The following is a 17,086-nucleotide window of genomic DNA, read 5'->3' as shown; positions in this document are numbered from 1 at the left end:
GAATAAGCTCCTCTTAATTTACAGGTGTCTTCATCCCAAGGCACAGCTGTTATAAGCTATGTAACAACTAAATCTCACATTCAGATATACATATTCTTTCTTTGTAATGAAAATACTAAATACTTAAATACTAAATACTTATAACATTTTGCCTATTTAAGTATAAAGAGAATATGTTTAAAGATTTACAATTGTTGCTTATGTCTTAAATGTTTTAAAAGATTTTTATAATCATCATGGATTAAAAACACAATTTCTGAAGACTGCTTATTCTTGGATGCTTAATCTTGGACATAGACAGGATTAAAACAAGGAACACCGAAATAGATATTTCAGATTATTTTCAGGAATTACAAATGTACGACTACAGAGAGATCTCTATTCTGTAAAGAGCAGTCCCTATTGACTTTGATGGGTATGGAATTGTTCTCTGATTTTTCCATCTTATACAACAGAAGACGTACAAGGTTTATGCTTCTTATCCTGTACATTCTTAAATTATATTATAAAATATTTGCAAAAACACTTCTGCTGATTTGTGTATGTCTTCATTACTATGTCATGTCATTTTTAGCTCTGAGTATGATTCTTGTAGTGTCCTCACTACAGTTATGAGTGCAGTGAGTTCATCATTGTTTGCGTTTAGACCTTTTCAGCTTTTGAGGAACCGCCATTCTGGCTGCACCAGAGTGTGTCCAGGATTAAGATTCTTAATGTTATCGATGATATGGGACACAGGGAAGAACACTCAGTATACTGGCAGTAGCAGGAACATAAAAATTGTATGTGTATCTTAAGATATAAATACTCCACTATTATTAAAAGGGTAAACAATAGTTCTTTGAATCTTTCTTACAAAGAAAAAAGAACACACATTTTTCAAAATATAATTGTAGATGATATTGTAAATGTCCTTTAAACATTTATTTCAATTGAGAGAAGCCAGGTCTGATGTTCCTTACCTGTAGGAAACCAGCAAGAATACTATTCCCTATACAAACTGGATTTTTTGGACATACTTTTTCAGTATTCTTAAACCTAAAATACAATTTTAAAGCACACTAGATACTTATTCCAATTAAGTTTTTGTTGGGAACAGAAGTATTGGACTGTCTTACACATCGCTTATGTCTGAGACTGCTTGAGATAACTTGCATATATTTAATATGGCATTTTATTAAAGGTAAATTTACAGCAACTTTTCTAGCTTTGTCACCCAGAAGACCAAAGTGCGTTTCTTTTCTTCAAATGAGGCTTTTTTTCTGGTAACACTAAGCAGCATTCTATATGAAGCTTTTCATGCTACAGTTCAGCTGCTTCTATCATTTTCCCACATATATATTTAAGGTGACCAACTGAAGCTGCATGTAACTGTGACACCTGCAGTAGTGAGGTTTGGTTTTCCTTTTTCAGTGTTCACTTGCAAATTTTGAGAATAAGGGTATATACAGTCAAGCGATTTTTTTTTTTTTTTTTTTGCATCTTTTACCTCCAGGCTGTTGTTTTTTCCATCTCTTGTAGTATGAAACATTGTAGTATGAAACTAAAGCTCATGAACACAATGACTTTTAAAATTAAGTAGATGAAATTGATTTCAATATTGAGAGAATATCTCAAATGTTTTTTGCCATTTGTTTTCTCTTAAGAGTTGTGCTCAGTGTCAGTAAATGACAGTTTTGTTATTGAAAGAAAAAAAAAGTCAGTTTCTTGACAAATGTTCCTACTTACAGTTTCTTAAAGTGCGCTTTGTATCTTGATTTATGTCATTTTATGAAATCAAGAATCCATATTAGTCTTTTCTAGCTAGTGTTGTTCTTATTCATAGCTGATTAGCTTGTCAACAGACTTCCTCAGTATCTTCTGTCATCTATAAAATGTTAACTGGAGATGCAAGGAAAGTTCTTCCTCTGATAGCCTGTGGTATACACATCTGCATTGTTCCCTTCTAGGAAATTCCTTTCAAAGTTGCTGTAAATTTACGTAGTAAAGAATGCATGGACAATCATAGTATGACAAAATGACAAAAATTCAATAGGTAATCTTCACATATACTTTCAACTATAGTTCTTACATTTTGGTAAAACTTGAACTCCTTAGTTGTTGTAAGCATACTGTCTGTGCTTGTTATTCTCCATTACTGATCTGATTTCCACAGGTCATCCATAAACAGTTCATGGCATATGCGTGAAAAATGGAACTGTTGACTTACCTATTTGGTCTTTCTTTTCCACACAGATTTTACTAGTATTAAGAAAAGTCTTAAGGTGCAGAGACAGAGAGGAACTTCTAACTAATTAAATGTTATATCTACATACATACACTTCACTCCTCTGAGGAAAATCCCACAGAATGTAAAATGAATGAGCAGTAATACCAAAGAATTAGTATAAGCTACATTAACCAGAGCTCCTTTTTTTCCTTTAATAGCTTTTTTCTCATTCCATGTCTTGGTCTTCATCTTGTGTCTTGTTGCTTCAGTACTGCCTAGACAAATAACTGCGGCAAAATTTTTGCACGTTTCCTAAAGGGGACTGCATTTCAGAAAGCCAACTTTATCTTGATTTCTCAACTCAACAGAGTCATAACTCCTTTGAAGTGACTTGTCTGAAAGATTGAGGCCTAGAAATCAGCTGTAAGGGAGCATAAGTTAACCTCTTGACATGTCATTCAAAAGAGAATTGTGCTTGGATGGAAATTTTAACAACTACCTGAATATAATTTGTTAAAGTCATTGTCACGAAGACATAATAAGGAAGCAGTTATGTGGTTCCAGTAATAAGCTACTGAGTGCTTAAAATGTTATGATAGGTGTTTCATGCATTTTAATAGACACAAATGCAAAATGTGCTAGATATGGTATAAGTGTTTTTAATAAAAGAAACTGCTCTGGGTGTAGATGTTTTTAGCTCTTCAGTAAAGTACATTGAAAAATGAATTACCGTTCTTATAACATTAATGAAGAATAATATTGTATCTAAGTGCTTACTAGACTTCATCAAAGTTGAACTCATGTAATGATTACTACAGAGAAGTGAAGCAATGATAAAATAACGTACCATTTTGAAACAGCCATATAGCTAAAGCTAATACATACTTACACAATATTTTCTGCAGGTGAAATAAAGAACTGGAAATCAAAATGCCGCAGATGGCTCAGAAATCAACTTCTGCAAACTTGTATTTACACAAATATGCAAAGAACTCTATTTCTACATTACAGCACTACATATAGAAGGACAAAGTCTCTCTGCATATGTACTTCTCATTATTGTCTACATCAAATTTCATAGATCTTTACACTCAAGAAGCAAAATAATTTCTTGTCAGGAATTTATCCTTAATCATTTTAATTTAAGCAAAACTGCAATTTGGTAACTTTTTTTTTTTTTTGCCCTCTTTGAACAAGAGGTAGTCAAGCTTTCCCTATGCAGCTTGTTTTTTTAATCACACCAAAGTGAGAAATACAATCTGATCAGATTTCCACTGAAGTCAGTAACACTTATTTTAATAATGTTGAACTGTTCTATTCATAATATCTATTATCTAGTGAGAGGAACAAACTTAGCAGTTCACCTTACCGTACTTCAGACCTACTGGAATGCTCACCAGTTGTGCTAGTGAAAACCAGGCGTCTCATCCTTCTTATTCTGTAATAATTTCCCTCTTCCTTAAGTGTTACATACATGAACCTGTTTTCTTCTTTTTTTTTTCTTCATTCCCCCCACCCCCCCAAAAAAAAAAAAAGGCAAAAAAACATGAACACTTATATGAATTCTTTACTACTATATACTAGGACGCAATGAAGGCTGTGAACCTGTGATCTGTTCATCAGAAAAGCAGTATCTACCTGAAGAAATGACTATTTGTTTCGTTTCCCCTGAAAAGTTCTGGAGATAAGTACCGTAGCGTTGATTTAGTAAGGAATCCTATTTGGAAAAAAGTCCTAAACATATTCTTAATATACTTACTTGCTTTCTGAACCAAAATATTAATGATTTTACTATTATTTTTTTTTTAAGGCAGATTCATTTGGAAAAATACTAAACAAGTCTCTATCACATGAAATAACCTCTTCAAACTGTAATCCAATAACAGAAAGACTGAAGTTTTTTTCCACAGAATTCTAATTTATAAGCACATTTAAATGCATTAACAAATACATAAAAGCATTAACATATGAGCAGTACAACAGCATCATTCCTTAGCAACAGTGTTCTAAGAAAGAAACAAATGAAGTGAAAAGTGAATAAAGGTATTTATATGTGAAATCTGATAACATTTCATATCTAAGGATAAATTTAGAAGCATTACCATATGAGCCATGTTGAGTTACTTTTGCTACTTTTTCTTAATACTGAATGCTAAAAAACATTTTCTTTTAAAAGGGCTTCAGACCAAAATTTCCATCAAGAAAACTCTTGATATTAAGTCAAAAAAAATTCTCAATGTTTTTAAGTATGAAGTAGAAATAAATAATAGTTTATCCAAACTACTTGACTGTTTTTAACTGTTAACTAAGAATGTTGCTTTTTTTGTTTTGTTGTTTGCTTGTTTTTGAGTATTTACTGAAATATTTTCTTGTGAATTCCACTGCCACCTCTGTGATAACACTCTGATTTTCACAGAATCTGATTACATAGTTTAGAATGATTATATGCAAGATAGATGCATATATTCTTCCTTTCACTGACTGTATTCCATTTTCTTTGAATATTGGGTACAAACTGATGGTAAAATGATTAGGAAATGAAGCTGCAAAATTAGAAAGGAAATGGTGCACAAAACATAAGCAGCCATTCTGGTTTTTACACCTGAGTTCTGAGTCTTATATTCTGCCTTTAACAATGATCAGCAATTGATGTTTAGAAAGGATTGTATGCTGCAAGCTTCTAGCAGATTGTAGTTTACTTTCTGTAGTTGACTTTCTGAGATAAGGCTGAATCTAGATCATCAGGTTTAATGCTAATGACAAACCTCTCTTCCATGAAATGCTGTTAAGAATGTAAAAACGGCCTGGCCAGGTAATACCAGAAGCCCAGCTAGCCCAGTACTATGCGTTCAGCAGTGGCTAACTCTATAGTAATAAAGTATAACTCTATAGTAATAGCCACTCTATAGTAATTGCTAGTTTAATACAGTTACAGATTCCATTGACTAACATCTCATAGACTGCCTGAGGGCTACAGAAAGTGCCTTATCACATTAAGTCCTCATGTGTTTCAATTTCATGCTACCTATTAACTTCTTGATGCTTTTCATGGCTGTGTAATCATAACACATCAGAATATATTCCCAGATTTTTTATTTATTTATCTTGCTAAGCTTTTCCATGTAGGAAAGCCAATCCAATATCTTGTTGCAGTACACTGTATTTTTCTTATTTTAGTTCATCATGTGGAACAAAAACTAAAAACGCATACAGCATTCAAGATGTGGACAATGACTATACAATAGCATAAAGCTTTTTTTTTCTGTTCTGCTTTTACCTCCTTTTCCCATAGTTGCTAACATCCCTTGGGACTTCTGGTCACATCTGAGAACTGGAATGTTTTACATGAGATATATTTACAATGATGGCACAATTTTTTCAGCTCAGTACTAACAGAATCCATTGCTGTAATTAAATTACTTTTTCTAGTATGAATTACTTCGTACGTACTGATATTCAATTCCACCCACCATTTTACTATCCAGTCATTCAGCATTTTGAAACCCTTTAGAAAACCTTCATGTGCAGCATTTTGTTTGATTTTCCAAAATTATCTAATTGCTTCAAATACTGTTATCTCAGTGTTCCTCCTCTTTGCCCAATCATGTATGAATATGTTAGTAGAGATTCCTGTGAGACCATTAGTAGCAGAGATTTCCTGTGAAATGACTGCTATGGCAGCCCAGTTTATTAACATATGAATGATATTACATGAGCATTTATATATTCTTCTCAAGAAGAAAAAGCATTTAATAATGAAAATGGCTTAGTGATGGGAATTGGTAGCTCGGGTTGATGGCTGGACTTGATGATCTTGAAGGTCTTTTCCAACCTAAATGAATCTGTGATTCTATAATTGCACACTGCTACTAAGGAGAACATCATTCTTCAATATCCCTACAAGATTAGATTATAACAGCCACTTTCTGTCATGACAAAAAATGATGAGGATAATTTAAATTACCCATCCTGAAATGTGATTAAATCTTGCTTCTCAAATGCTAAATAAGAAAATTATAAAAGTAGAATAAGAGTAATTTAGGACCTGCTATTCACTAAAAACTTGCTTTCTACTGCTTCTTCCCATTAGAATAGTAGAAAGGTCAAGTCTACTTCTGCTGAAAAGTCCTTTTACAAAAGATGAGATAGGACCCGTTTATATAAATCTAGATTTATTAATTCAAGACAATCTATTCATATACACTTAGGACATCCTGGAGACTACTTTGCCCCCATTGGTAAAATGGTCTGTTACATGCTTGTGGCATTTTGCTTTCCCATCCTCTAGTGGTCCTCTTGTCATCGATATTTCAGGGATCTCCTGCTCCCCATTTTCCTTCAAGAGTTCAGCCTGAAGTTTTGGGAGAATAACTTCAGTAAACTCCAGATCATGCCCTTGGGCTCTGTTGATATTTTGGCAGTATACCAATGTTTAAAGAGAAAGCTGATCCACAGAAGAGATGTATTTTACGTATATACTAAATGGAAAACTATTTATACCTGGCCTTGTAAAATTCAATGATATGCTGACATATCATAACTGGAAAGTCTACTGCTTTTCAGTAAAATCTTAATGTTTCTGGAAACACTCATGTGACAGTACTTAAAAGTCTTACTATCTGATACCCAATGATTTTTTATTTTATTTTATTTTATTTTATTTTATTTTCTCACTGTTTCTAGCAATTACAGAGCACAACACCTTGCCTTGAAAAAGCCACAGATACACTAATACTATATATTGATTTCTGGGGCTCCTGTTAAATAAATTATATATTTAAAGTACCACAAGCAGAATGTAGGTCTTAAAAGAAAGAGAGAAAGAAGATGGATGAAAAGAGTAAAAAGAAAGGAAAAAAGCATACTGAATCCTCTATTGTCAGACTATATCCATATTAAATTTCACAAAAAGACACAAAACAAAACAGATTGAAAATGTTTATTACCTTATGTGAATGACACAGCATCCCCTCAGCTGATATCTCCTAGTATGTAAATACTTCATGATGCTCAGTTGGTCTTCCTCAAGTTCAAAACTCCCTAAATGGGCCTCACTATTTCCTAGTTATAACCTACATTTTTTTTTTTCATGAGACACATTCAGGAGAGAAGGAAAGTAGTTATGATGTGCTCAAATGAACATGCAGACATTTACCCAGAAACCCTACCAACATTTCTCTTCAGATGCCTGAAATTGCTTTTCCTTAACTGATACATATTAAGCATTCAACATCTCAAGAAGAGATGCCTTTGCCTTTCTGTTAACATATGTGCATTTATTTATTTATTTATTTATTTATTATTTTTTTATGTTCTTGCTTAGATGTAGGCCAGATATATTCACTTTGGAAAAGCAGAGGTTTGCACTGCTGAAATAAAAGCAAACCCTCTCCACCAGCGGTTGCTTTTCTGCTGTCTCCACACCATTCCAGCCTCCTGCCATTGCTACTGTATACTATAGCAGGTGTGTATAGAAGGTCATGTGATAAAAACCACTCAGAAAATTTCAGTAAGTTAAAATTAACAATTTTCTTCATGGGTCACTTCTTTAGTCAAATCCACTATATGGATGCTTGAATATTTGTGCTGTCAGCAAAGCAATGCGCAATGCAAGAACATGACCAGCAGACAGGAGGGCTAGAACAACACAACTTTAAAGTAAATGACAAACTTTTTCAAAGGTAAATGAAATTCTGCAGTACAAAATACAAAGAATGGTATACAGAGCATTGAAAAACGGTCAGCAAGGGCCCTGACAGTTCCCATTACCTTATGATCTAAGTCATTCCTACTATTCAAGGAACAGAGATGACTTTTTCAGAAATATTTTTAAGTGTTAGAATCTATCAGTATCTGTGAAAAGCCTACTGCATTCTTATGACTTTTCACGTATTTAGTTGAGATTCTTATACATGTCAACACTGTTCCCAAAACACGTTATTTTCAACTATCTGTGCAGAACTCACAAGCTATATGTGCTAAGGATAATTCTAAAAATATCTGCTACATACTTTTTATACTTATTTAAAGAAAGCCAACCTTAAAACAAAATCCACATATAGTAAGTAACACAAACAAAAGTACAACTGTTCCTGCCTAACATGAAGGAAAGATGAAAGGCTTATTCATCAGGTCAGGTCACAGACCTTGCCCTGGGTACAAGGTCTTCTGCCCAAGGAGCAGAAGCAGGTTACAACTGAGGGGAAACAGAAACTACTTTTCATCAAATAAAGGTGGGCAAACAGATTATAGGAAGAGGGGAATTGCTTTGTTATCACAACTCCAGTAAGCGATCAGTATGATGGAGTTAATGGCATAACTAGCACAGCATCTTCACCCTGTACTTTACAGAAAACTGAGGAATCAGAAGGATCTTTCTTAATTGGCTTGCGTGGATGTACAGAATGAATTACAGGGTATCCAATAATGTTTTAATCCCCTTGAATATGTTCAAACCTATTTTTTTCCCCATCTAGCTGTTTTCAGCCTTAATTCACAAGCCAGTGCCAGAAATATAGATACTAGATGGTGTTAGTACAGATTCAGGACTATGTACCAAGGACTCCAGTAGGACAGCCTTTGAGTACAGATGTAGACTCCCTGTCTTTTAACCCGTTTGTTTTGCTTACATTCAGATGACAGTTTCTATGGAAATATAGCATACCTATATTTGTTCATTAGGCATTCAAAATCTGTTGTGGATGTCACATAAATTTCACACAATGAAAATCTGTCTCTAAAACATACTAGGAAAAAAATCCATTCTATTCAATTGGATTTACTGGTCTTTTAATTGCAGACTGTAAAGCATAAATTATAATGGAAGCAATGCTACCCTGATATTTAGAATCCACGTGACATTCAGTATCATTTAGGAAGGATCAAGATCTGCAAGCCATATTCAAACAAAATACTTCAATGGTATTTTGAGTATATAAAGGAATACAGGATGGATTTGATCTTAAAATGGTGTATGCAAAAAGGAGAAAAGTGAGCTCTGTATTAGGTGTAATAAAGTTCACTTAAGATTTGAATATCTAAATAAATAGCAATCTATGCAATGTTTCTCACACAAACTTGCACAAACATTACTTCCCTCTTCAAGGGAGGAATTTAATTTTTTTATGCATTTCTCCGTAGGAAATTTTTAAGAATTAGCTCATCAGTTTTGTATATAATGTCTAAGAGCTGTACAGCAATCAATGTAGAGTTATTTGTACAGAACACCAAGTGTCAAGCAATCCTGCACATGAAGGATTTCTGTTATTTTAACCATCATCACTCACCTCAGTCATATTTTTAAAAGGATGTCTGGAATACTATGACTGAAACAATAGCAGCCATTTTTGTTCATAAGTTTTCCCCTTTCTTCTGATGTTGGTCTTAACATTGACCTAAATATACCTGCAGTTTAAAAGGGCCATTTATTTCACTTGTTTGATGGACAATTTTATTTCGTAAACTTTCAGTCTGAAGAACATACTGGATTTAAGGGTGAACAAAACCAACATTTCTGGAATGGCATTTTCTGATTGACATGGGAAGGAATTTCTAGTGGTATATAGTTTTATAAAGATACCAATCTTTTAAGCTGGCACAAAATAAAAATAGCTTGACTTTAGCGTGTCACTCAGATCTACAAAAATGGCATGATGTGAACAGTCTCCATAATATTTTTAATGAGACACAAGCTCAGTAATAACCTGACATATTATTAACATTTTGAAAATTAAAAAAAATCTATATTTATTTCATATGAGGAAGACCACAAAATGCCACCTCTTCTGCAACACAGGACATCAGCTAGAGGTGAAGTTATGCTATGACGAAGTGTAGTACAAATTGCTACAAAAATCTGAGCTCTAACTAGCCAGTTGTGCTGGCCATTGGATTGCAGTGAACAGAAGACAAGTTTCAGGCTGCACTCAAGGGAGAATGGGAAAATGAGGTGTAATATTTAATTCGCTAGTTTTTCAATTCACTGCTGGAAACTAGGTGCTTACATTCATTTTTTTTCCTTTTCTTCTCTCATAAACAAAAATACTATTTTGTTTATGTTTGGTTTTACATTTTTTTAAAGTGCTTTCTCCAAATTCAAAACAGAAACTTTCATCCTGATCTTAACTGTATTATTGCTACTGTAGTTAAAATAAATGGTATTTCAGTCCCACTGTTGACATTACATTAAGATGTTTGATTTCTAAGCAACAGGAATGGAAAAATCTGAAAATAGCTTCCTAAACATGAAAAATAGATTTACTTCTAGCAACATAAAATCAGGATAGGTACACATCCATCTCTGAAATGGACTGAAAGCCACAAAAGGGTAGCCATTGAACTATTACAGATTTTAACAAATTAAGACTCAAGTTGTGTACATGCTGTTGCTTTGAGAAAATTATGTGTGTTCCACTGAAATCCATTATGCTGCCTAATAAGAAAACATATTCTAAGGAATGCTTAGAGCATAGATTATTCATAATCTAAAAATTGAAACACAGAAATTGCTTATGAAATGTTATCTGGTTATTGAAAAACTGCAGCGAGTGCGGGTAAGAAAGTATTGTAGTACTTACCAAAATAGGTAACAAAAGCTCACAGAAATCTGTTCAGTACACAAGCAACAACAGGGGATGGAACTAATCATGAAAGTTCATTTGTAATAACAAAAAGGTTACAAACAAACTGTAAGGAAAAATAACTTTGAGCATTTGATATGAAAGATATACTGTACAGAAGTTATACTACTTTTGTATGAGACCAAGAAGAATTCACAACTGCTAACTCAGTTCAGTAAACATATTCCTGCTGTTTACAATTGGAGGTTATTACTTACTTACTCTGTTGCAGGTTCTCTTTTGATCCAACACTTACTTGACAGTGGATCCTGGAAATCATTTTAATTTATTTTTATGACACTTCATTTTGTTTAATTTTGTTTGAAAGAGATTTAAAAATATATTTATTGTGTTGTGGGTCTATTAACATTTTTTTTTACCTTATTCTTTTTCAGATTAATTTTATTAAGGAAGTTAAGAAAAAAGAATGATTGCTCTTGCTAGGGAAAAAGAAAAAAATAATTTAGCAGCAGCAGACCAACTAAAACTTGCCTTATACTTGGATTTTAATTCTTTGTTTTTCTATTCGGGACTTGATCCAGAGAAAAAGTGTCCTACAACTGACATCAACATGTTTTTTATTATTATTATTTATTTTATTTTATTTTTTCAGCAGACAGTAGGGAAGCAATGCACCTTTAACATTGAACAATTTAATTTATTAATTTATTTAATTTTAATTGAGCAGGCTACATTTATGCCTTGGTACCTGAAAGCATTTCCTGTACTGTATTGAAAAATCTGTCTGGATTTAAGCATGGTTCAGGTTAAAAACTTGCCCCAAGAAAACTTTATTTTTAAAGACAATTTAATACAATCCCTATTTTTCTCTGTGGACTATAAATCTATTATGGGAGGTTATTTTGGTGACTTTGGAGAAGCTATTTACACTACAAATTCTAACTACTATTGTTGTTTAGCTTTGTTTTTATTTGCATAAAGCCAGTCCATGGCTTGCAAAACCTGTTGGAAAGGGAAAGAAATAACAACCCAAAACTCATATCTACCATACTTACTATCAGTACTTTTGTTGACACCATTCAGGAATTCCATAGACTCAAAATAAAATCACAGTCCTTTTTCTCCTTTCAGAATATAGCCTCTTAATCCAAATAATATCAGAGAAGTTAAAATTTAGTCCATTCATCTGGCAAATGTTTCCCTCTGTTTCATAAACATGCATATCACAGAGAAAAAATGTTCAATTTAAGGTTTTTACATGATTAGAGTGTAAAAAATCATCATAGAAATACAGTTATTCTCAGAATTAATTATGTCCTTACTGTAATATATTGTGTTTCCATAAAACAATGGCTTAGCAAAACCAATTGTTATAAGCAGCCAGTTAATACAGTTAATTGTCTAGGAAGATTAAAAAATAGAAATTCTTGTACTATGTTCTGACAGCCTCACCACAGGTTGGAGGTAAAATGTCAAGAAAACTTGATAGAAAAGGGAAGACAAGGGGGAAAAGATGTGACAGCTTATCAGAAATGTTGGTTTAAAAATTTGATAGCTACTGTCAATAAAATAGCCTGGTTAGAGGCATGCAGTACTGCATGTAGGTACTGTGCTATTTCCTCTGCATATATTTGCAGCCTGTAGAATCATTCCTTTTTTAATATTCCAGTTAAAAGTTATATCATATAGGAAGAAAAAAAAAAACAAACAAAACACTAATGTATATGATGACTTTTTACACACCAATAATTAACCATCACATTTCATTAATAAATTATCAAGCACTTGCAAGCTGTCCACAATCTTTTTCATCTAGTTTGCATATTTTATAATGGTGGAATAACATTTTAAAAAGTTTGAATAGGCACTTACTGGAATTACAGTTAATCCTGATACAGTCTAGATGGGGAAGAATAGATGAAAAATGAAAATTTATCCTTCAAGGTAATAGCTGCAGACATCCAATAAAATCACAGTCCACCCTTCCGGGGACAGACACATGCAAATATGGCCACTCCATATCATCAGTCTTTATAGTGTTATAACCCAGATATACTGCGATAAATCTTATAAATAGAAACGACAAATAGGGTAAAAAATGGCCAATTTCAAACAAAGCTACATGGTGACAAATCTAAGTGAAAAAATCAGATTAAATGTCAAAGATGCTTAATTGAGGCAGGCTGCAACCTTTTCCCCATCTGTGAAAGAACAGTTAATTTCTCTTAGTGCAATTAGAAAGTGCTCCGTCACAATGGGTTATAGAGCAAGCCAGGCCACAGTCAGACACCTTGGACAATTCTTGTATAGTATACCTCAAAGGCTGATCTTTATCAACTAAATAGTAAAATACAAATCTCATTTTCTAGGCCTATAAATGCGGATACACACTTTTTTTTTTCTTTAGAATAGAAGTAATAAAAAAGGGACTATATTTAAAGCTACATTAATACACAGAAAATAATCACATATTTTTAAAGTGATAATTAGAAAACACTGTCTATTTTTAGATAACTTACTTGGCTGACTTAAAAAAAAAAAAAAAGGCAAAACAAACAAAAAGAAGTGGGTTGGGGGAGATGAGAAGAAACGATATAGCTAAAGCATGGATTTCTTGAACTATGTAAGTAGGCAAAACCTGACAGACGTAGGGTATTTTGTACAGAAAGAAAATGATCTGATATGTACTGTGCTGGTTTATCTGCCTTTATTACTGAAATAAAATAAAATAATAATAATTAAAAAAAAAAAAAAAACACACACACCTCTGCCATGCTACTCAGTTTGTACAGCTACTTCTGGTTTGTACCTTTGAGGAACAGATATACCATTAAACCTAGATTTTGTTTCCATATAGCTGAGTTTGTCATGTGTCGTCAACCGCATCAGAAAAGTGGTTGCAAACAGCAAAGGACCAGCAGCGGCATAGCCCCTTTTACAGAAAGAGAACCTGCGGGAGGCTCCTTGCAGGACCCGGCCGCTTGCAGGATCCCCGGCTCGACACTAGAGGGTAGTGCAAGAAAGGAGAAAACGGGGGAACCATTCGCTTCTCTGCTCTGCAGAAACCTAAACACCACGATAGTGTTCAGGGTTGTTTTGTTTTGTTTCATAAAGTGGATGGGTAGGTGTTGTTTTTTTTTTAACGCTTTCTGGGAATCATTTTATCTGCTGTGATTTAATAATATGTTTATATATATATATATATATACATACACACTTAATTCCCTTAAAAAAATATCACTCCAGAGAATGTGAATGCACATTGAATGTGCATTTTCCTAAGTGTACTTCTATTCTCCTTCAGGTCCTCAGATTTACACATAAGCATGACAAAAGGACTTTAATTTTGTTATTTTTACCATTATTAGTATTATTTAACTAGAGAAAACTATAACCTAACATTGTGTCCATCATATTTCAAAATAGGAAAACTTTTTTTCTGTTTGTTTTATTCTTTCTTTTTTGTTTTCTGTAAAAGGGTTTGTGCCTCCTGTGTTCACATGGCTGTTTGCCAAGGGCCGCAGTCTTTGGGCATTGAAGGGTTGTGTTATTTGTCGAAACCACAAAAATACCACCACAGAATTGTTTAAAAGATAGAAGATGAGTTTACTATAGATTTGACAGCTAAAAAAAGGAGACCACAAAATCCATCAGTGGAAATTATAGCTAATTGCAATATTTTCAGCATTAAAAATAGATATTCTTTAAAATATATGTATGTTGTACATTAGTTGGTGGACCTAAAAATGAACTGACCTAAGTACATGTTGTTTCTTCTTGCACATTTAAATTGTGGAATTTCTACTATGGATAGGTTGAGGGTGGACAGCAGTCTTCCACAATGAAGAAAAATAATTTGGCATAAAAGTACCACTGATGAACTAGTCTTCTCTTTTTAGAATACACAATAATGCAAAAATATTGTGATGGAGTATGTTAAGACTATAAAGAATACAAAAATGCAAAAAAAAAAAAAAAAAAAAAAAAGGAAATATAATAATGGGCATGTATTTGTGTGTGTATGTACATATGCAAATGTTGCATCAACATGTATTTATATATCATTTCAGTTTACTTTTAATGTTAAAATAGGCTGTTTCATAAATGTTTGCAAGCAAAAAGAAAAATGTAAACAAAATGCTAATTTCTTGGAGGAAGAGTTTGTTACCTAGGTTGACCGTTAGTTTAACTCGTCCTGCATCCAACTCTAACCGGAGGGTATCTGCAGATTCCCTAGAAGTAGTTGCCATTAAAATGCCATAAGCTCGCTGAGACCTGAACCGTAAAGAAACATCTTCTGCCTCAGTATGCATCACAACAGGGAGCTGTATTTTCATAAACATACTTCCATCATAGCTTAAAATTGTTGCCTCTGAAAACATAAAGTAGAAAATCATTTATTAAAGTACGATGTATTTATTAACATTGCTCAAATACAAGGTGATAAATATATATCCACACAGCATGACACAGAAAAATTACACATTACAATTATTATTACTGTCAAACATTAAAAAAAAAAAATCAAAACAAAACAAAAACTTATGGAATATTTTGGTGCTTTTAAAAGAAACACAATTACTCTTTTAATGCTTTTTATGCATCTTCAAACAGATTAAAATCACCTGTAAATAAATGATTGCCAGACTGGGCCTATACTATGCAAAATATATCAAAGCCTGTAAAAGGTATTTAGATAAACATTAGGATTTCTTAGACGGTCATGTCAGACTGTCTAGATAAGTACCTAGATAAGTGCTTTAAAATACTTTATGTATACATCTATTGAGATTGCTAGTACCACCATAGTTAAGATTATCATTCAGTTTTCAGTTAGCAAAAAGAAGCCTTAAGTCATTAGGGCGAAAAAGGTGAATATCACATGTAGTTTGGGTAAAGCACAAATTGCTTCACAACCATTATCACTGAGGTATGAGAGAATCAAAAATGTGTGCACAGACAAGACAACAGCCTCAAGCTTAGGATCAAGACTGGACTTGGCATATTGAGGCTAGAATTTGAAAACGCCTGAGACAAGCATGTAACTGTCAGCTTCAGACATTGCAGAAAATGCTCCCAGCAAGAGTCTCTGGCACAGAGCAGTGGTGGGCCGTTAGACCCCAGAGCAACCAGCCACAAGTCGTCTTGTTACCAGACTCAGTGCTGGTAACAAGAAAGGAAGCAGAAAGACCAAACTGATGCTCACAGCAGGACATGGCAGTTCAGAGAAAGTGAAGGCCACATTTGTTTCTTAAAGTGAAGTTCTGAGTCATGAGGACTACACCAGACCTCCAGTCTTTGTTAGGAAAAGGTGCAATCCTAAGGCAACATAAACCCACTGAAAAAAAAAAAATAAAAATCCACTCGCTTGATACTAGCCCAAATGAGCATCAAGCAAAAAGAGCAGGCAGGCAGCAGTTCTAAGGAAGCCACAGGAAATGTGAAATAGCACTTTGGATGGATGGATGGATGGATGGATGGATGGATGGATGGATGGATGGATGGATGGATGGATAATGTTTTTATTGATTTATTTATTGGTTATTTTGATTGATTAGGGGTTGTTGAGGGAGGAGATGGATTGCAGTTAATTCCTATATCTCAATCTTTAGTCTGGCACAAAAAACTCTCAAGATCTTCATCAGGGTAAACATGATTTAGGTAATTAAAGAAGTCCAAGCATAAAAAATTAAGTTTCATGGTAATATGAGAGAAAGCAAGAAGTATTTTACATTTTCTATTAAAAAAGAGACATTAGTACAACTCTTATTTCATAAACTAAGTAAAATCAGATTAAATGTTACAAGTTGAACCACATTCAATAACACTAGAGGTCTTTGCTGATAAATTATCATCTGATAATATAAAAGGTGTTAGAATCAGCACTGGTAATGTTTGCTGGCATTTTCTATAATTATTCAGTCTTTTTGAAAATGACAGAAAAAGGAGAGAAGGGACTGTCTTAATTTAATCAGAGATGACCCATGAGTGTTTAACATCATGGTGAACAGACCTGATGTGATTAGATACTCAATCCTCCTAAACCTTACTGTGCCAGCTATTTTGGAAACAGATGTTCCAAGAACAAACCAAGGAGAAAGAACAGAAGATCAAATGACTTAAAAGCTTTGGGGAAGCTTTGGGACAACCAGGAAACCCCCTCATGTCAACTAGCTGCTTTCAGAATGGGGACCTTCGAGTATATTTTCTCTTATATCTTAGAATGTATAAGCTCTTATATATTCTAAGACATAAAGGTATCACACACACACCAAAAAAAAAATAGCAGGAAGCAGGG

The 17,086-nt window shown here is 33.5% G+C and overlaps 1 protein-coding gene across 16 annotated transcripts in view; it reads right to left on the bottom strand.

The window, feature by feature from the left end:
• NRXN1 (neurexin 1) overlaps nt 1–17,086 on the bottom strand; it is a 716,955-nt gene that overhangs the window by 393,289 nt on the left and 306,580 nt on the right. For all 16 annotated transcript variants that reach the window (XM_032185606.1, XM_032185602.1, XM_032185608.1 and 13 more), the window contains 2 exons: nt 14,957–15,160; nt 12,661–12,687 (listed from right to left, as the gene is read on the bottom strand). In XM_032185606.1, coding sequence (XP_032041497.1) covers nt 12,661–12,687; nt 14,957–15,160 — 231 coding nt within the window. The remainder of the gene's footprint in view (nt 1–12,660; nt 12,688–14,956; nt 15,161–17,086) is intronic.

Source organism: Aythya fuligula, chromosome 3, assembly GCF_009819795.1.
Source record: "Aythya fuligula isolate bAytFul2 chromosome 3, bAytFul2.pri, whole genome shotgun sequence".
NCBI classification, from domain to species: Eukaryota; Metazoa; Chordata; class Aves; order Anseriformes; family Anatidae; genus Aythya; species Aythya fuligula.
Note: the sequence above shows the minus strand (reverse complement) of the source record. Positions and strands in the feature narration are given on the sequence as shown.